The sequence below is a fragment of the Xiphias gladius genome, chromosome 16, assembly GCF_016859285.1.
Source record: "Xiphias gladius isolate SHS-SW01 ecotype Sanya breed wild chromosome 16, ASM1685928v1, whole genome shotgun sequence".
NCBI classification, from domain to species: Eukaryota; Metazoa; Chordata; class Actinopteri; order Istiophoriformes; family Xiphiidae; genus Xiphias; species Xiphias gladius.
The window spans coordinates 12,424,679-12,446,555 of NC_053415.1; the positions used below are offsets into that span (position 1 = coordinate 12,424,679).

Sequence of the window (21,877 nt, forward strand, 5' to 3'; positions counted from 1 at the left end):
ACAGTTGTCAGAAACCAACAATGTCATTGTCATTCATTTCCTCTGCCTTTCATGGCAAACAAACCTTACTAATTTGCGACTCACAGCTTGGATGGTTATGATGCCAGTTCTATCTTAGTTCATAAAACATATCTCTTTTTTAAAATAGTAGACTGAGGCATCTACTGCCTCATTATATTGTCCATATTACAGCAGCACTAACATCTGAAAAGGAGACAGATATGATTCTGGCAGAACTGACGACCATGTGAATCTGTGAGATACAGACTCAAAAATTTCTAGACTCTCATATATATCTGAAAACAAAAGGGATTTCTCATTTTAAAAACAGAGTCGGCTTCTCTATTTGAAGCATGTGTTTTTAGTCTGTCATCATAATCCCCCTCCATAACTGAACCCCATGATCAGCAGAAAGCTGTAAAATCCTATGGTTCATCCCAATGATAAAGAAGCACATATCTCCCTCCTCTCCCTGCACGATCCAGCTGATGTTGCAAACGCAGTGTGATATAACAGCTCAGTAATGCAAAGCAGTGGCAGGTTGCTTTGTTCTAATAAGATGCAGTAACGGCAACTCACCTGCGGATGGCGACAGTCATGGCTTCTGAAGAGCTGGCACATGGACAGATCACCTCAGGTCGCAGCCCACGTGCCTGGAACACATTAAGGAAGGCATCGCAGGAGGATATCGACCCTGTGGTAACACACACACACACACACACACACACACATCCAGTCAAATAGAATGTACAAGCAAACACAAACAAAGAAAATCAGTTTTAATTTTTTCTGGCTTTGGGTACTTTAATAAGGTGCTTTAAGGTTTTATTAAATTAGCATCTGCAGGTGGACTCACATGGGTTGGCTCCATCGGCTACAATCAGCATGCGCAGTGAGCTCAGGCTGATGTCTCTCTGGTCTCTCTGAGCCAGCAGAGACCAGTGCATGTCCCTTGATTTCACCACTGCTACCCGTGCTGTACAGGCGACACAAAGACAAAGAGACAGGCTGACAATGGAATCATCCATTCAACACCTCTTTCATCCATCTTGACGGCCAATAACAGATTACAAAACCTGAAAGAACGTAGCTGCACGGTCTGACTCAGTTACCAACAGGTGACTCGGCAGAGCTCAGACAAGAAAGGAGTTGAATTTTATTCAGCACTAAGTTGTCCTCAACCCCCACTGGGCTAAACAGTTGAGCTATAGATCCATTTTAATCCAGCCACCCCGGTCAAAGGTACAGTGAGAATCCAAACTGTCACAAGAAACAGAGTTTCTGTATATCGGTCGACAATACAGTTAAATTTATGCTGGATTACAGACATTTAAAACAATAACTAAATGCTGGGTAAGCTATCACCATCAAGCAAGCTAACAATGCATTTTTCTTAAGGTACTTTCTTGTGACAATCTTATACTGTCCTGTATGTGTGCTACTTTGTAAGTATGGTACAATGCAATATTACCAATGCTATGATTTTCCATAATAAAAAACAACAACAAATGAGTTTACTCTACAATTTAGGTAAAATTAGGTTGCTTTATCCTGTACTAAATCCCTCTCGAAGGGCTGAGATGCTGCAAGTAATGGTGATAAATGACAAATGCCAACGTGGATTGACACTTACCTTTGTATGTGTGAACCTTCTGTATCCAGGAGAGGGGGTTGACTTTCATCAGGGAGTAAGGAATGCTGATCACATGCATCCTATTCATGACGCTCTGCCATGAAAACAGACAAGCATCAGATAAGCACCAAATATATCAGTGCATTACAGCTACATGATGTCACTGTAAATAAACTGAAAGCCATGACAAGATGTTATCACTTACTGCTATGAGTGTCAAATAAGCATGTTTGTGCCACTACTGTGCCAATTTAGGAATGTAACGTGTAATAGCAGGTCATTTATGAACTCTATGTAAATTCCACAGCATGTTTGAAACCAGTTAATAAAAGCTGGGTTGACTTATGTGTTAAAAGAAACATTTTATTATTATTTTTGTATTTTTTTCCACAGGTTTAAAACTCTTCAGTTATGAGACAAGATGTTTCTGCCCATCAGGACTTCATTAGTTTGAATATATTTACATACTGATAAAACTCTCATTGGGGAATATTCAGTCAGAAAAATCAAGACTTTTATTAGCAAACTGAGCATAGATCCCCTCTATTTATAATTATATAGCCATCTTATTAGCTTTACCAGAGGGTTTAAGACAACTCACAGTTAGAACACCATGCCATAATCCTGCTTCCCTCTTGAAGTCCAGGACGTTGGTTATAGTCTCAGCTGCAAATAAAAAAGGGGAATTTGCCAAGGTTAGGGGGGGAATAAAGGGTTTGAAATATTTAATCTAACATTCCTTTTCCTCACTTGCACAATCACACATCATTCTACACAACCACATAACCACAATTTTCATAATAAACCCTGACTGCAGCAGTACTGGCTGGAGTGAAGCACCAAACTATGTTTCTGAAACAGACCTGGGGTTTCTCTAGGGGCTACTAGTGCAGTTAGACGTTATTTAGAGCAAAACTGGTACACTGGAGGAGAAGCGGGGCCTTACGTTCTCTTTCTTTTTAAACAGACCTGACCCAGGTCTGACGTGAAGACACATAACACCCTGAGCAGCTGCATTTATCAAACTAGACTTTGATAGAATCTGTGAGCAATGTGAAGGGAAAATTCTACAATATTAAAGATTATAAAATCTATGTCAGAGGAATGAATAATTGATGGAGAAAACATAGGGCACAATGAATTCTGATATATTTGAAAAGTAAATGCAGAGTGATCTCCCACCTTCAGTGTACCCGCAGGCCTGTGTGAGGACGTGACAGTGAGCCAACATGGCTGAATGGGACACAGTGATCCCCATGGTACTTCCTTCCTTGCTGGTTTTATACTGGATGTAAAAAGATAGAAAAACATTTGAATAGTTTCATTCAAAAAAATGATACATTATGGATTATATGAAAAAGATGAGTACCTAATGAGTAGTAGCTCATAAATTTTAAAAATAGATTAAATATAAATGAAAATGTGATCTTTATTTTATTGGTAATATCAATGAATCTACATTTACCTCTATGTAGGCTATGTCATTACTGGCTTCACGTATTGGAGGATGCCAATCTTTCGGAGGCTTCACAACATGTTTTCCATCTGTCACAAACCACAGCAACCGCGGCCAGCCTGCAGAGACAGAGACATGAAACAAGTTCAAACCAACTGAAACTACACAGAAAGACCGTCAAAATGAAAATAAAACAGCCTGTACCTTTGAAAGTGGCTACCTCCCCGGTTTGTGCTTTGGGGAGGCCTTTCTGACAAGCGTCAGTGGTAAGTGCCAACGTGACACCGCAGCTCCCCAACAGAAAGCCAATCTGTTGACTTCCTGCATCCTAAGGGACCAAACAGAAGGAAAAACTGAAGTTCATACTCACAGACTTAGGCAAATAGTATCTGTCACACAATGATCAACTATTTAGAGCAATACAATTTAGAACATGAAAGTTTTGAGAAATGCTCTGAGGGAATGTGGCCATTGTAACAGGGCGAGAAACAAGAATGATGACTGCATCTTACATCAAAGTAGCAGCAGGTGAGAAAGCAGAGCGATGGCCAATCACTATTAAAAACTCTACTGCTGAGCAACAAAGTCCGATTGTAGCAGGAATGAAACCCAAGTTCTGATGCACACTCTCTCATATTTGATTGGCTGTGCAAATTAGCTTACAGCTAGACTCATGCTGAGCAACCCGTACTGTGCAGAAAGGCAAAGAATTGTGGGAGATACTGTGTGGGAGGATTAGGAAGAGAGACAGAGAGGTAGAAGGGGAGGACAGAAATATAAAAAGAAAGAAAGAAAGAAAGAAAGAACATGGTTGGCAGATTAAGCGAATGAGTTTCAGACTCCTGAGAACAGTTGGCCTGTGATCTAATATTTTGACTAGAGTTACACATCATTTCACCTCACTCTAATCTCATTAATTACAGCACAGCATCTGCCAACAAATGCTTATAAAGGGCAATCAAGAACAGGCATTAATATTCAGCCTGTGTAACGAATGTAGATGAATTTGTAAGGTTTGAGTTGATAGATATGCTAGAAAATGCAATGCATTATAACACATTGTAATTAGAACATTTAAAAGATAAATCTGCAACAATTATGGTCGCAAAGCAAATAACCAAAAACTAGATGTTCTTTGGGACAAACGGATGTTCAAGTATATAAGAATAAATCATGAATATCCACATTGGAACAACATAACTATCTGAATATGCACGTCATGTCTCTTCTTCAATCACTTGGGGGTCAAATGTCCAGCAGGGGTCACTACTGCTCTTCACTAGTTGTGTTGATCAGCACTAAAATGTCAAAGTCCCAGGAGACAGTATTTTGTTTGTGCGTTTTACCTTTCTGGTCAGCGGCACTTCGATAGGCACAGGTACCAGCTCTGCCAGGAGACAGCCGTAGAAGGCCACCATGAACATCACTGGATCATTGTTGGGGAAAACAAGTGCAACCTACAGTGTATCACAGACACGACATGTCATATGATAGGCTATGCAGTTTCTGAATAAAGTGAAGATATGTAAAGTCAAGGGCAGGATGTGTAGCAAGTATCAAAGACAAGAAACCAAACATTTGTTTCTCCTTACAAGTAATGAGATGACGATATTGTATTTGTTAAGAAAGATCAAGAACATAATAACTTATTGAAAACAGAGCACTGAAATGCAGCCACGTGGAAGGGAACAATAACAAATATCAAGATTTGAAGAAGGCTTACTTTTTATTAATATGTAATATGTAGTTTAAGTACAAGGAATAGTGATCAACTTCTCTTCTTTCACTACTACAAGTGCAACAGCAGAATAAGCTAAATTTCCTCAATTACCAGTATCAGCAGGTAATTGAGGAAATTTAGTTTATTATACTATTGCACTTGCTACATATTGTTTTAGGAGCCTCGGCCACATGCCTAAACAACACCAACAAAGAATATAACATGCAACTGACCGCCACTGAACACACAGTTTTATCTCATGACTTACTCTGTCTCCAGGCATAAGCAAGGGCTCATTTCTGGTGCTAAGCTTGTTAAGAAGAGTATAGGCCAGTTTCTGACTGCGGGTCCACAGTTTACCTGCAGAGGTGAACACACACTGTCAAATATTTCCTTTGATTTAACAACCCCTCAAATCAGCATTCAACACAAAATAACTTCACAAAAGATCACAAAATAAGCTAAACAGAGACAGACACTTCCTTGTCCACCATTCATACAGAGAAAACCACGAAGAATAGATGAGAAAAAGTGATACTCTTTTCTGTCTCCACTGTTAATTCTGGACCAATTACCACTGGTTGATACCTACCATAGGTGAGTGTGTAGACAGGCTTGCCAGCATTGTCAAGTGCTGTCAGACAGGGACTCTTGGGCTGAGCTGTACCCCACCGCTGTAAGGCTGCTGGCAAGGATGGAGGCCAGTTGGTGACCACCCCCAGAGGCTCTCCTTCCAGGGGACTCATCTGCTGACCTTCTGGCTTTGGCTGGTTGGGATCAGGCTGCTGGACTAAATACATGAGGAAAGAGAATGGAACATCAGTCTAATGGTGAATTCAGTGGACATTTTGTGAAACAAAGCAGGATAAGCTCCTTGTGTATGGGTATAATCCAAGCTATTTGAGAAAGAATCTCTGTGTGTCTGGTTTCGGTTGAGTGATTTACATAGAAATGGTAAATTTGTGCATTATACAACTCTCTTAAAGGAAAGCAGGGTAATAAAGGAAGTGTGGGCCTGAAAGGCAATGAGATGGAAGTGATGGAAGAGGAAAAACTGGGGGATTAAAGGTGAGCTGTGTCTTTCGTTATCAGTCTCAGTTGCCTAAGATACCACTTCCTGAGAAACTTGGAGATATGGCTTCTTAAAAAGGCACAGGTTTCTCTCTTCCTTCAAGCACCCTACTCACTCTTTGATTTGCCTTCCATCTCTCCGTCACTTTTTTCCCCTCACACTCTCCTGAACTTTCTGATAAGTGGGATTCAGAATCGTTTAACTGAGCTGGCAATATGGCTCTCAGCCAAATAAAACACCTCTATCAGGAAAAGATAGTGTTCGGCCCGCTTCCATTTCAGCTTTGTGTGTGTTTTTATGCTCGCACCAATCAGACCACCGAGGCTTGCCATGCCACAGCCTCAGTGCCAGAGTCAGGGGGCTTTACAATTACCTGCTGATGTATTACTATTCCTGCTGCCTTTTCATTTTCAGTGTTTATTCGGCCTGGCATAGCACCACCCAAAACCCACAGTGGGCTGGTTGGAACAGAAGAAATAGTTAGACAGGGCTGGTCCAATGCACGTGTGTGTGTTTCTGTAGCCAGTATTTCCTAACCACTCCCTTTGCACACCTGGTGGTCTCAGCTCCGACAAGAGACAAAATAACAACCACTGATCTAAAAGTGTACCTTGACTGTTGTTTAGGGAGGTGTGGTGAGGTCAATGTGACATTTTTATCTCAGCTGCAACACGAATTTGATAAATAACCAATACTGAGACTGGAAAACTCCACTGAAAGCTACAAATAAATTGTCAGCTGATGTGCCTGTCTCACTCAAAAGAGCAGGGGTGTTTGTGTAAAATACAGCATTCAACTGCTGAAGGCTGTAATAAAGATGCTCATCACACCACAGAAAGAGGAATGTTTTTTTCATGATTTATTGATTTAACTAAAAGCAATGTAATTATTCGCAGGCCAGCATACCATCCAAAAGCTCCTCAAAGTCATCCACAAAGAACTCTCGCAGTGGCGGTCGCTTTGGTCTTTTCAGAGTGTTGAGCAGCTGCTGGATTTTGGAGGAGACGCGACTGTTGACTGGAACACCTACACAATGAGATTGGAGGGGTTGAAAAGAAAAAGGTGGTGGTGGTGGGGCATGGCAAGACAAAGGTATGGAGAGAAATACAGACATGGAAAAGAAGAATATTGGGGTGGAAATAATGTATGGAACAGGTGGGAGGGGATACAGTCAAGAAAGACATGTAGACAGACAGATTGAGAGATTGATGAGGTAAGGAGAAAAAAATGGATGAGGGGAGGACAGATAAGAAAAGAAAAGACAAAAGGTCAGTGTGGTGTTCTAATGAGACATAGAGGACAACGACCTGTCACTCACACTGTGGCAAAATAACGAAACATTGGACCACAAGGTCCTCTACAGTCACATGTAGGTCAAAGGTTATAATCTTTCAGTCAGGATACGCTCTAGAATCAATGAAACATCTCACAGGCAGAATAAACCAGAAAATGAGGAGCAGCCTTGCCTGCTGCCTAGCAACAAAGATGTCCTCTCTGCACTAAGTGATTCATGAGGTGTCTAAAAAGAAGTCTGTTTTACATATGCTCTGCAAAATCATAATGCGGGAGGCTTAAATCTACTGCAGCCCAGTCAAGTCAAAGTATATTTATGTCATCTGACATGTATGTTAAAACTGATCTTTAATAAGCTTCCTACATTGCAGTGCACAAGAAAACTCAACCAGAACATATTCAAAAAGCCTAACTGCAGAGACAAGGACCTTAGTAAAGACATAATAACTTGAATGACGGGAAAGGAGAGAAAACAAGAGAAACAACAGACTTGAAATAAGAGAAGAGGGGAGGTGGCCCGTTAGATTTCCCTCACATTTTGGACATGGGTATGTGCAGACTATAATCATCATTGGACATCATTTCCTCCATATGATTTCATACTTAGTTCAGGAGGGGGTGGTCTGTGTCAGACATTCCAGACAGCCACAGGAGACGAAGGCCACAGCTGCATGAAGCTTGCCTGATCTATCTTACTATAATAAGCCTGGCTCAGACAGACTCTGCCTCCTCGTGTAGGGACAGATGTACTGGGAGTAGATGTGTGAGGGTCAGTGCAGCACCTGATGGGACAATTAGAGAGCCCCAGACACACAGGATGACATCTGAGGGCCCTGAACCCCACCCACTCAAGGGCTGGGATCAGTAATATCACAGCCCATCAGGACCTGCCTATGATGATGACTATAATTAATGTTTACATGATTTCTTTATTTACACACCCACAGCATTGAATCACTGTAGCAAACACTGGGTCTAGTTTAATTCTTGCATAAAATACTGCACCAGGTCTTCGCAGTAACATTATATGTGTAAAGCAACAAACTGAGGACATAACACAGATAGAGATAAAAGATAATGCTGTTGTTATTCTATATTTTGTTTAATTTAAACAAATCCCAAGTAAAGACCAAAGATAATAAGGTTTTAGTCCATCTCACAGTACTTTTCCTGACTTCCCAACCATTCTTTGTGGTACTCAGCCTGAAGCCCAATTGGTCCTAATCAAGACAGATTTTTAAGAAACTGGTAACACACAGCTAACCACTGTAGTTTTTAGCAAACGTTACTCAAACTGGGTTAAATGGTGCATTTGTTAGGAACTATTTTCAGCTGGGGATTAATACACATTTAGTATGCTAAGTTACATTTACAGCAGTAGGACATGTATGTGGAATTGACTCAAATAAACTACAGTGCCCATGTTCATTATAAAGAAGGAACATGTCACCCAGTTCAACAGTGAGACTCTTTTTTTATTGTAGTTTTTTGGACAACAGTGGTGTGACTGAAGGGTTTCTGAGTGATGTCATCAGCGAGATGCTCAATGACACAGGGCTGAAAACGACCCAAAATGACTGAGAGTTTATGAGGAGATCAACATGAAAAGTTGTTGCTGTGCCTAAAACTGCACAAATCACAGAAGTAATGAGTGGAAATGTTCATATTCTCAAGAAGCAAACATGCCTGTTGTCTCAGAGTGCATAAAATCCAGTGCATAAAATCCAGGGCACTGACCAGCGATCTGGTCAGTGCCCTGGATTTTATGCTGGCTGTGGATGGTTTTACACTGAAATTGCAGGAATACATGCCAGTTTTAAGGTAAGACAGCTCACACTGTTACAGTGTGTTGTTTTTTTAGCTGTTTGGTGAACATTATATAATCTGTGTTTGACCTGTGTTTAGAGTTGGAAATCGGCGACAGCTGATAGAGGAGCAGACTGATGACTTTGGATGGAAAATATGTCACAATGTTATGCTTATAATTTTCCAGAGAAAAAAATTAAACTGGCGTACAGTGTAAATAGTCACAATAGTGCAAATGTCTATATATAAGCTGTCAAGTCATTGTGGACACATGTTTTACCCAAATGCTGCATGCACATCCTCAACTGTTTGTAAACAGGAAACCCCTCTATGGCACAGAGGAATAAGAGATATCAGGCTTTGGATACACAGTCAATACTTGTTAGTAGGATCAATTTCTTTGTGGGGTTTGGTCTTTTCGTAGGTTTTGTTTGTACTAGGAATTATATAGAGTATCACCAGGAAGCACATAGTAGACACTCCATCAGAAACCAACACATACAGCATTAGTATCTGACTACAGACAGAACCAAAGTCACTGTGTAGCATTTTTTCCTTCAACCAACTATGTGTCAACGTTAAATCTGCAGCAGTGCTAGACTACTGCCGTCAAAGAACCCACTGTGTTGCTAAGGGCTAACAGGCTGGTAAAAGTAGTGAAAAACATAAACTGGCAAGTCTAAGTGTCTCAGTGTAAGAGAGGAAACCAGGATGTCAACATGCTAATTATTTACAACTGCAAATGAATAGTTGTCATCTTTTCACACCATCTGCTTCAATGTGATCAATGTGATCAATGTGAAGAGCATTTAGGGTTAGACATAGCTTGAAGATGCTATAAGTGCTAAAGCATTTGCAACACACCCAGCTACGCAAACACACACACATACACACACACGGGAATGTAATGACTGAATTCACTGTAGCTTTGCATATATGTTTGGAGAACACACACGGTTCGGACAAGTGCTACACCTGAAAGTATAGGCGAAGGCAGAAAAACAGGCACACACAAACACAAATGCACACGCAGCAGAGTGCACATAGAGCAGACTGCCATAAAGTTGGAGGAACAGTTATAAATACCATCCATTAAACTGAGGGATCCTTCACCTCCCCATTCACAGCCTGGAGGAGAGACACATCAGGATGTCAATGAAACAGTCCTACAAACTTTGTGTGTGTATGAATGTGTAAGAAATCTATCAGCAGCCAGACGTAGGTGAGAGTGGGCTTATGAAGAGTTCAAACTGTTGCTGTTGTATCACAACAACAACGATAAGACTATTTTTGTTATTTTTGTAATTTTTTGAATAACCCATCTGGGAAAACGTATATATATAGGAGATGTGGGTTTGAAACATCTTGAATATCACACAGCAAAATAGAAGGGATAAAAATGATACTGTTTACATCTTTCTTTAAAAATCCGTAGATTTAACAACTTCCATCCCCTCTGTGTGTCAGCCAGGTGACTGGTTTAGCATTCGTTAGCAGTGAAAGCCCAGACAGCGCACACATATTCTTAATGACTGAGGATTAATGTCAGGAAGGTAATAGCTCTGCTGCAGCAGTGGACATTGCACAATAATTCAAAGCATTTCAGCTCTGATGTTGAATGAATGAAGATGGATGAGTGACAGAAATACATCGGTGATGCTTTTAATGGATTGGTCAACCTGATTGTCATCTATGGCAACTCTCTGTCGACAATAAACTTGGTGCAGTTAAGGTAAAAACATCTTTCTTAACACATCATTAATGTTTAGCGATATTGAAATCCTTAAACACGTTGACCAATATTAGGAAAAAAGTACCAGTTAAATTGTTATTTAATGCGCTGTAATGATACCATCCTCTTGGTTGGAATTCACTGGTTACCCATCTACAGTGCACAGCATCCTTTGTCATTGAATTCATTGTCATGAATATTAGACTAGACGCTGGGTGAATGATGAATGATGTTGACAGACTGTTAATTTTATGGACTGATATGGACTGAACTCAACACTAGACTCACCTGTAGTAATTTGGTTTACAAAACCACGTCTCAAAGATTTTACTTTTCAGTTTTAGGACTCAAGTGAAAAAATATTCCTGTTTCATCATCATAATGATCTGCGTTTTTATTAGTTAAGGAGATAAAATATTGAGGTGGAAACATAGTGGATTTTTAGGGGGTAGTAGAGGTGCACTGTTACCATGGCAACATAAGAGGGTCAGTCAGCAGCTTGTGTCAGTCCGACTAAGACAGAGGGACAGACAGCAGGGGAGAAAGGGAAAGGGAGTGACTTTGTCTCTGAATGTGTTGGTAAGTAGGAAACTCACCATCTGCGGTCTCCATGACGTTGGTGTGGTGGTTGCAGCCGCGGGAACCGCCTCGCACCGAGGCTACCTGGGGCCGCTCCGCATGAAGCGAGGAGCGCTCCGACAGCCCTGTCACATCGGGGGGTGCTGAGTGGTTATCTGTGATGAGTGGGGTGTTGGGGGTTAAAAGGTCAAACGTCAGGCCTACTTTGGGCCATTGCAACTATATGAAAATGTATTTCATAAGTAAGCAGACAGACTGATCTGACAGTTTAAGAATTTGATTGAAAGGCTAGGAGTGTTTTTGTCATCCTTAAGTGAAAAGTCTTTCACTGCAGAAGAAGATATTTTAGCGAGCAATTCTAATTTTACCTACAGTTTAACTACCTGCCAGGATAATGAATGAAGGTTCCTTTCAGCAGATATATTCCCCTCAGTGAGTACTGTTTTCACGGATAGCAAGATGTCTGTGTAATATGATTAACAGGCAAGTCTGAAGACAATGTGATGGCTTCCACTTGTACTCTCTTTGTGTGTTCATCTCTAAAAAGGATGTCTCACAATAACACCTGGCAATGCTACATAGGCAAATAAATGTTTTGTAATATTTTGAGGTAACTAAGATTATCAAATCAAACAGTTTTGCATAATGCAAGTGTTAGCACTACGTACACACTATGGCTACTTTATCAAGTCTAGTTGTACAACTGAAAGCAACTCAGTGCAACATATCTGTAACAATTTCTAGATTTATAAAGATTATAATGTCCAGTTTTTGTTTACACTGTCAGAGAGGAGTTAATGGAGGTGGAGCACTGGACAGCATCATTTTCAAATATGTTTCTTATATGGATGTGTGGGGTCAGCAAAACATTAGAAAGACCTCTTGATATAATGCATTCCAGTTCAACACCACTGCCAACTACAACCTTAATAATGACATATATTTAAATTAACAACTCAAAAACATTATTATCTTTGTAATGGTTTAATTTTTTAGCTGTTGTATTGGATTGCATTAGATTTTTGAACCAAAAACTACTGCTTTAAATCATGGTTATGGAGAATTGCACCCTGAGAACTAAGGTTCTGTACATGTCCAGTACATGCACACTTTTAACTGGATATAACATGCACACAACACAAATGTGTGATTTTAAAACCAAAGGTAATGTTTGATTGGTCACTACCATCCATATTACCCCAAGATGTTTCTCACGTATGATGGCCTACAAGTCATTGTTCTGTTGTTGAAGTGAATGACAGCCAGAATCAAGAGTTTGAGGGACCGAGGAAGAGGGTGATATGGGAGATTTATTTACAGCTCTATTCAGCAGCAATCATTGCTGCTACTTTATGACAGCAACCTTGAGGGGAGACGAGCTGGACAGAAATCAGACAGCTCCATCCTAATAGGATATCGTTCTGCTAGTAACACGTACGGACACACACACACACACACACACACACACACACACACACACACACACACACACACACACACACACACACACACACAGGCGAGCAAGACACCATCTCAATTTGCTGCTGCTGAGATACGGATGGAGATAAACCTACTGACTCTCATTAACTAGCTTGCAACACTCGCATGGCAATGAGGAACGAGTAGCTTTGACGGGGAAGTGGCTGTGAGCCCTTTCACATGACTGAATGACATTGAGATGGCAGACGAGACGACTAATTAGACAGACGTAAATTAAAACTGTTGCTTGTTCCCTTTGTCTTGCCTCATTGAGTGCTTTTGTGTAGCTGGAGGGAGATAGAGCCTCTGCTGTAGCAGATGTGTAGGACACCACTGTCTGTCTGCAATTAAGCTGAAGTTATACAGAAGCAGCCTGAGCAATATAGTACAGGTTCAGGTGCTGAAATCAGCAAATGTGAGACATTGGAAAAGTATAAAAATCTGACTGCAGGCCCTCTGATTCATTTATATACATAGATGGAAGGATTTAAAACCATACAGCTAAGCATGGGGGTCTGCAGGCTTGTTTAAGGACTGTATTAGAATGTAATTTTACTGTGAAGGTTACCCCAATGAAAGTGAAATCATCACTCTTTCACCAGCAGACTTGAACAGTGAGGATATTATATGTGGGAAATCATTTAAAACACTTGATAGTGTTTTCATGCTTGACATGGACATATTATTTCATTCTAGTTCTAAAATACCTTCCTACTTCAGCTCACAACCACATATTTTTACAGTTTTGCAAATAGCATGAGGGGGGAAAAAGAATTTGATAAACGTTGAACAAAACATATTTACGTCTGCTAACTGGTTGAGAGCCCTGCATTAATTAAAAAGGGAAAGAACATACAGATGGGCCGGTCGATAAGTGATGGCTTGTGAGACTGCGTGTGCCACTGACCTAGCTGGGTATGTGCCATAAGGTCGGCCAGTGCAGTAGCTGCGGCGTTGGCGTTGAGGGCTGCGTGGGCAGCGGTGTTGGTGGTGGTGACGGATCTCCCTCCCGGGTGGGAGGAGGTGGATGACGCGGAGGATGAGGTGGACGAACCCTGGATGACACGGTTAAACCAGTGTTCAACGGCTGGGTGGCCGTGGCCCTGGTAGGGCGTGGAGGTGGCCAGACGTCCCTGCCGGCGCAGCGAACCCTCGTCTTCCGACGCTGAGGAGGTGTCTGTGTTTGACAGGTTAAGACAGGGCAGTGTCACAACAGTGGACAAGGACAGGGGGGTATCTCCATGAAAAAAAAAAAAAAAAAAAATTGAAAAACCTGGCAATGGAACTCTTCAGCAGGATTTAGATGATATGCTGATGATACACTAGTCTACTTATACATACAGGACAAAGTATATATAAGCCAGTGGGATGGCCAGATGATTTCAATGGAGATGGAAGTTGATAAGCTGAAGGATGCTTGCTTTATGTTTGTCTTATGTCTTCACTGGTAGAGCATGTCTTTGATATTTGACTGCGTGTAAAAACTGCCACACTAACACACAGGCCCACTGCAGTTATAGGTGTACTGCATATAAATTAAAAATGTAATATATTTTTCCGACAAACAGAACAGAGTGATTAATATTAGTAAAGGGCAAGAAAAGTGAGAGCAAATTAGATGCTGTGGGAAAACAAGAGGTTGGAGTTTGTGTTTTTATACGCTTAAAGTCCACAGTTAATTAAGTCTGGGGAATACAACTAAAAGTCAGCTTTTCAAGAAAAATATCTTATTTTTTCAATATTTATGTTACAAATGATACAAAGTTACATGTCTGTCTTAGGAACTGATAAAAATCTACGCAGCTATAAGAATTTATGTCATAGGTATGTTGAATAACAGTCGTAAAAAATACAGATTTTCAAGACAAAAAAAGATTTGAGTTTTCATTTTAGTATGTCAGAGCATTTACATATTACCTAACTGATACTGGCATTTGTGCTTAACAGAGCTGCTTCAAAGAAATTGCAACAAGACATAAATACAGTAATTGCATACAATACAAACAGAAATATCCAGTGTTGATGTAAAAGAAAACTTTGCTAACAATAGTGTATGCTTAAGTTATTATGACTTGGACAGAACCACAGTCACTGATGATTTTACTGTTTTTCCATTGAGGCAACTTGGTAGCTGGTCTAAGCTAAAATAGCCCAAACATCAGCAACTTAAAGTAAGGTAAAGATCTTTCAAAAGGAACTCATTCCACTTCATCTGCCAAGCTCCCCAAAATGTTAGTTCTTTCAACAGCATCATTTAAGTTGCACAAGAGCAGGCCAGAGATTTGCATTCTGCAGGGAGTGCAATGAAATGGATAAAAGGGCTTAGATATCCCCACTTGAGAAAATGTAGTTCTCCAGTTACAAACAACTGTTTTCAAAATAACCAAGAAAGGTCACACTTCTCCCAATATTCATTATTAACAAAGTAAACAGCAGTGCTTGCTCTGCAGCCCCTGAGAAAAGTACAAAACTCATTCACACATCTCAAAATATTACACTACAGTCTTTGAGCATACTGTCCAAAAAAAAGCTTTAGTAATGTTGAAACCTATCCATAGTCCACTGAGAGGGAGACTTTTAGAAAAAAGAGATTAAGCCTGTGTGTGTGATCAGCACATGCCTGATAAATGTTCTCTAAACTAATGAGCCTTTACGTGATTAATCTGCCTACTAATCACTCGCAGTATGAAGTTACAACTAAAGTCTACCCATTGAGAGACTCCTGAAATCCCTGTTATTCCTCAAGCTTCCTCATGCCCCTGCAGAGGCTGTCAGAGGAAAGCGAGAGGAGGTTTGATTATAACAAGCTAAAATTTAATGTCTCTACAACAAGCGGACTCATTGGGGTTATCTCGCATTTATGATTCTGTTTGATATTCCTCTGCCTCCTTCCCATCTCTCTCAGTAACCCTGACACGGTAACACAGAGAAAGAGGGAAAGAAAGGGTCAGAGAGCAAAAGCAAAGTAGAAGTAGAGAGGTGGAAAGAATGGGAAATAAACTAAGAGAGAAAAAGGGGTTATTAGTCAAAGTTATATAGACAAAAACAGGAATAGACAGTGAAGACTGAGTCAGAGAAAAACCGGAAGTGATTGAGGATTTGAAGGTAGAGAGGGATATAAAAGAAAGAAATCATAAGCAGATACAGAAGCAGATATTCTGAGATCTAAGTTATTCTTGTGCATCAATGAAATATTACGGTGTAGCAAACAAAGAAAGATATACTAATAAATTTTCAGCCGAGCAGTTTAACATTGACTGAATCCCGTTAGAGTGATAGCATGCTAACATTTGCTAATTTGCATTAATAACAAAATATAGCTGAGGCTCATAGGAATGTCTTTAGTTTTGCAGGTATTTGTTCAGAAACCACAGTAATGGAAAAATAGAAATGTTGACCTGATGGTGGAGCTAGAGGAAAATTTAGGGGATCACCAAAGTTACTCCAATTCATCTTAGGGGGAATGAATAGGTGTACCAGATTTGAAAGACATTAATCTGGTGGACTGACAAATTGACCTTCTGATTGAAAGACCAACACTGACATCCTTAGAGCCATGCTGCTACCGCAGCTAAAAATACACTGGAGAGGAACTTTAATATCAGGAATTGATTAGCGTTGTCTTTGCATGTTTTCCATGTATTCGTTACAATAGTTGTGTATATTGTATTTGTTGGTCTGTATATTGGCAACATTTCCGTTGTTTGATTAAAGCATTTATGATCCAATCATGCCATGCTGTATTGAATGATAGGTCTGCAAGTATATAAATCAGATTTTGCTCTCATTACTACTGGTTCTTCCCTCTACAGCCCCATTAGTGGCTATAAACTCTTTACCTTTAAGTTTAGTCAGCCATTTACAAATCTCAGGCATAATGTTAAAAAACTAACATAACTGTTGCCACTGTGTACATCCTGACACCTGTGGCTGCCATTAGCCTGAAAAAGTAACAAAGCCCCAGAAAACATCTTGTATGTGATAAGATATGATAATCTTGTATGTACTGTATAGGATTTTGTTGGTCTGTGAAGCCAAACCTGTGCACCTTATCCCAATAGATTACAGTAGATCACTAAAAGTGACTCAAAACAACCATGAAAAGGCCCCCTCCTTCTCCTGTCCAGACCCTGATGTCTGAGCTCTTAATCCGGTTACTTGCTCCACCGCTGTGTCCTCTCTTTACCCAAGACATGAGGCTCTAAGGCCACCCAACAATTAACTCTTATATACCACAGATAAAGCCACTGCAGCGTTTTGAGAGACTGGAAAGTTTTCTATCATCAAATATTACACAGATATCTTACTGAATGACTGAAAAATGAAATAATTTCTTTGGGAACATTTTGGCAAAACTGACAACACAAAAGGGTTTTTTGGGCCTTGGACATCTCGCAAAACAAAGCTACAGAATGCAGTAATATGACAAAAAGTCAAATGAACTGGCTCACAATAAAAACTGTTATAAAAGCAGGCGAAAGGTCAACATTTTGAGACTATGCTAAAAATCTAATTATGCATCCATTATGCAACTCACGTGGGAAGGTATGCCTGGGAACGCAACGGTGAGAACTGAGTCTTTTATAGTCACAAAGAATGAACACATTCATTAAACTGCACATTTCATTCCTGGAGCAAATGCATGGCAACATTATTTTTTTTTCACTGAACACAACAGAGTGTCAGCATCCTGTACTCTAATTGATCATGGGAGCACATGCAAACCACCCAGTGTGAACGTAAACCTAGGCTGTGTGTGCATCCGCTGTCCGTCCAGGGAAGAGAGTCTAGCGGATCTTCAGGAACAGAGGTCTCACCTGGCGGGGTGCATGCCTCAACAGATGACTGAACTAGCACAGATCGTCTCTTAGAGGGCATGGGCATCTTCCTCTCTTTGTACTTTGCCAGAGCTGCTTGGACGGCTTCTGTGTGCAAATCTAAGAGAACAAATCAACACAGTTTAGATCCATCATTATAGAAGAGCACCAGGCATTTAAAACTTTTTGTCAGTATGGACACACCATTACCAGATCTGAAGCGTTCATCCCGGGTGTTGGCAGCCCTGGTCTTGTTGTGTTTGGAACCTGGAAGAACAGCTTGGGAGGAGGCCTGGATCCTGTTGTCGATTTGCAAAGATGGATCTACACCTGCAGATAGACAAGACCAAAGCAGGGAGAGGACAGTTTATAACAGGACAGAAACAAAAGGTGTAACTTCCTCTACTGCTCATAAGCAAAAATATTAATAGCAGAGGTATGAATGAACACAAACTTTGCAGAATGTGTTGTGGACATAGTGCAACGCTGATGAATATTGCTTGACCAGATCAAGTATCCACAAGCTTAATGGTAATCCCCATTTAGACTGCTTTCTTCTAATACAGTAGTTTGGAGTTAGGAAAGTATTCACTTTAATTAATCCAGCCAGTCTCGCAGCTTTCCAGCTGCCTCCAAGCTTTGCAAGTGAAGCAAATGCAAATTACACAGCCATAACAGAAAGGAGGTGATTAAACACCCTGAATGTCAAAAAGACAACATCTTCTAAGTGGAGCATTCTAAAATGATCAAACTCTCAAACTTGTCAGCCTCACTGTGCTCTACATGACGCAGGCAGTGATACATCCTTTCACTTATGCAATTCTCACTTGAGCTTAATTAAGGAACTAGTGCTTAGCATCAGAGGGGAAACCTGAGACTACCACTTGAAGGAAGGTCATGGTATGGGCTCTATTAAGAATCATCTGCTATTGGCCTTGCTTCTTCCCCTCATGCTTCCCACAACTTGCCTATATTTCTTTGTTGAGTCATAAAAGGCCTTGGCAGTTATTTTAGGCAGACTTGAATTACAACATCAGACACAATGGAACAGAAAGCCATCAAAGCAACAGCATCTAAACTATAACTTAGCAATATATCTGACAGTTTTATAAGTTGTATTTTCCTGGCAGGGGGGTAAAGAGGACACTATAGTTAAAAAGGATGCCCATGTAGTTCTGTAGCTCTGTTTCAATAAACGATACCAACTAGGCCCGTTTTTCCGCTTCCTCTTGCCGATTTTCCTCAGAAAACACAACTAAGCAAAACAGAAAGATATTTTCATTGATTAATGTCAACAAATGAACTCTGTCTTTTTGTCCATATCCTTCTAATTCCTGGAGAAATTCATCACCACTGGTGCAGTATTAATGTAGTCAGTCAAAAAAAGTGAAAGCATTTATATAATAACTATAATTTTGTTTCAGAGAACGTTGTTAACATAAGTACTAACAGCCACTAAATCATAACTTCGGCCTTTCTCTGACCAACCAGTAAGAGTCAGTGAGAAAGACATTACCACTCACCAACTTTCAACTTGTGCAAACCGCCAAATGTGGTCACTGGAGCCACAAAATCAAGCCACTGGTATTGTTGGAATCATCATTTTTATTTAGATGGCTACCAAGATGAATAATTTATACAAACTAAGTGGCCTAAGATGAACAGGGACTAAAGTTTGGGACAAACCTGAATTTACATATGCTGGACAAACCACACACAAAGTTTGTTTCCACCACAAGTCACGTCATCAGTGTCGGCTTTTATGCCCAAATCATATTAATGATCGGCTCAACGGTTGTAATATGTGAAAGTAAAATGCAACTGAAACTCTCTGTAGTCACATTTTGGCTTAAGAGAAGGTCGAAATATCAAAAAATGGGAATCAAAAATCAACAGTGCAGCTAAAAACAAAATTAAAAGACTGGACAGTTTTGAAGTTTTGTTTGGGTATTGCAACCTTTGCTGACCTGTGAACCACACAGGGTGACCTGCCCTTGCTGGTATAACCATTAGAAAACAGCCTTTTGAGGACAGAGTTCTACCAACGTCACATTCAGCCAGTTAGATTCACCACTTTGCTGGAGGGCCAGTGAGATACCCCTGCCAGCCAGCCATCAGCCCACCCGGCTTTTCAGCGGCAGCTTAGAGGGGATCAGTGAACTCCACACTGTCAGCAACTCTCATACAGCACTAGCACACAACACACTGCAATGCTGAGCAACATTCAGACACACTTTAACTTAATCTATATAATAACATGAGTTTCAAATATTAAACGATATAGCCAATATTGCCTAAGGATATTTAAGGACACATAATGCTTCGAGTCTGACACACATGCTCACACATACATCGCATCCCCTGTGAATGGATAGACACATCGATATATGCTGGTCCCTTATACTGCTCTGACAGCCCTGTCACACAACGGCCTTTTCCCAGCTCCCGCAGGAAACAGGTCTATAAAACAAGCCAGGACACCAGACCCGGTTGCTGGGCAGAACACACTTCAGAGACACACCACTCTGAGCCAATGAGAGGCATGCTCTGTCACAGCAGATGTTGTTATTGGTTAACAGCAAACCCTGATGAATTTTTAGCACCTGTCTTATGCCAACACTTACCGGTGTGGCGGCTGATAACACGTGTGCTGTGTCTTAGTCCCAGATAGCATATACGCAGGGCTAATGACTTGCATCAAGTTCACAGTTGTATATTCAGTTGATAAAAATTACATATGTGCCTAATAAAAATTTCTTTCATATTCATTTTGAAAGAGCTGGGAATGCATTCACAGTCAAAAAATGAAAACTAGAAGTCTAAAAAGGAACCATCACGTAAGATAAGATTGGGCACAATACCTCTTTTTCACCAAAGAGGTATAAAAATTACTCCAAGAAGCTTAATTTGACTTTTCCTAAATGTTTAACTTCCTAATATAGTCAACACCCCATGCAATTACTTATTCTCAAAGTTCAAAATGGTGCCCAAACACTAAATATAAATAAAGGAAATATATCTACTCTCTCATAGATGTTACAATCTGGCTTTATATAATTACTTTATTGCACTTGGCACATGTACAGTCGTATGACACCAGTGAAATATAAGTCAGTAAAACAGCTTATGGAATTCTGTATGGAGCTCAGAAGCCTACAGTCTATTGGACTCCTATTTTAACCATGCAGCTGTTAAACCCTAACCCAGTGATTCATCGTGCTGGATGGATGTGTCATTAAACACCAACACATCCATTCATCCTGCAGGAAGCATGTGTTGTATATGAAGAATCTCACCCACTCCAAAGCCTGTCCATTTATGCTCCATACCTGTCAATGCCCTTCTTTATGTGTTAGGATCCAGACTGAATCGCTTAAATGAATGACAGAAAGAAAACACATGAATCCATGATAACAAGAGAGAGAAGGAGCAAGAGAAAGACAAAGAACGAAGGAGCTGATTCACCCAAGCTAAATAACAGGCCTGCTAACTCCAGTGGAAAGCCCTGACCAAGCGGCCCACACCAGACTCTGGTTTCCACTGAGGCTTGATGTTCTGAGAGCAGGCCAAACCAAAGACTGCCATGGACCCTGGATAAAGGACGGAGAAGCATTAAGCATACAGACAGCAACTCCTCTCTGGGATTCACCACAAACCACCTCGACCTTATAGTCTGCTTGAGAAGGGTAGGACAGACTGTCTGCGCGACTGAGGCTAAAAATACTGAATTGATATATAAATGCATGTTGTTCCCTAAACAGTCAAAGGCCATAGACAGATAATAAGTAGTAACATACAACTGGGAAACTTCACGCCTCCCTGTTCTTCGAGTTAATTCCTATCTTCTCAAAACACCCACAACCTAACACAGGATGGCAGGCACAAATACGCACACAATGGGAATTAAAAAAACAAAACAAAACATTCCTCAAAAAAATTAGCATTCTGTAAGAATAGGTAATTTACTTAGAAAGCATAATCACTTAGTATCAAGAAATTAGCATGGTCCAAATCTAGACCAGTTATCATTCCAGCAGAGACACCTAATATTTACAGTCTCCATTATGTCTTCCTTCCCTTGGTTGGTTAGCACCTATTTTCATTATCACTACATAAGTTATGATATATGGCTGATGAAGGGCTATGGCATTAATAACAGATCCAAGGGTGACAGGACCACAGTCCTGACACAAGGAATCAAGGACAGAGCAGCAGGGACATCTTTATCCAGGTGAGTAAAAAAACAGATGTGTCAAAATCCTCTGCAGTATCCCTCATGACAACTTTATG

The 21,877-nt window shown here is 40.4% G+C and overlaps 1 protein-coding gene across 9 annotated transcripts in view; it reads right to left on the reverse strand.

Annotated features, from left to right (window-relative positions):
• dip2a (disco-interacting protein 2 homolog A) overlaps positions 1-21,877 on the reverse strand; it is an 86,068-nt gene that overhangs the window by 14,218 nt on the left and 49,973 nt on the right. For 6 of the 9 annotated variants that reach the window (XR_005709058.1, XM_040147714.1, XM_040147715.1 and 3 more), the window contains 16 exons: positions 17,798-17,917; positions 17,588-17,707; positions 13,678-13,947; positions 11,309-11,446; positions 10,067-10,108; positions 6,788-6,907; positions 5,402-5,599; positions 5,078-5,169; positions 4,436-4,546; positions 3,294-3,417; positions 3,099-3,208; positions 2,816-2,918; positions 2,235-2,299; positions 1,634-1,727; positions 857-976; positions 580-694 (listed from right to left, as the gene is read on the reverse strand). Coding sequence is in view for 8 of the 9 variants with exons in the window: in XM_040147714.1 (XP_040003648.1) it covers positions 580-694; positions 857-976; positions 1,634-1,727; positions 2,235-2,299; positions 2,816-2,918; positions 3,099-3,208; positions 3,294-3,417; positions 4,436-4,546; positions 5,078-5,169; positions 5,402-5,599; positions 6,788-6,907; positions 10,067-10,108; positions 11,309-11,446; positions 13,678-13,947; positions 17,588-17,707; positions 17,798-17,917 (1,942 nt within the window). In the remaining variant the exon portion in view is untranslated. The remainder of the gene's footprint in view (positions 1-579; positions 695-856; positions 977-1,633; positions 1,728-2,234; positions 2,300-2,815; positions 2,919-3,098; positions 3,209-3,293; positions 3,418-4,435; positions 4,547-5,077; positions 5,170-5,401; positions 5,600-6,787; positions 6,908-10,066; positions 10,109-11,308; positions 11,447-13,677; positions 13,948-17,587; positions 17,708-17,797; positions 17,918-21,877) is intronic. The other 3 variants (XM_040147718.1, XM_040147721.1, XM_040147719.1) reach the window with 1 other exon arrangement.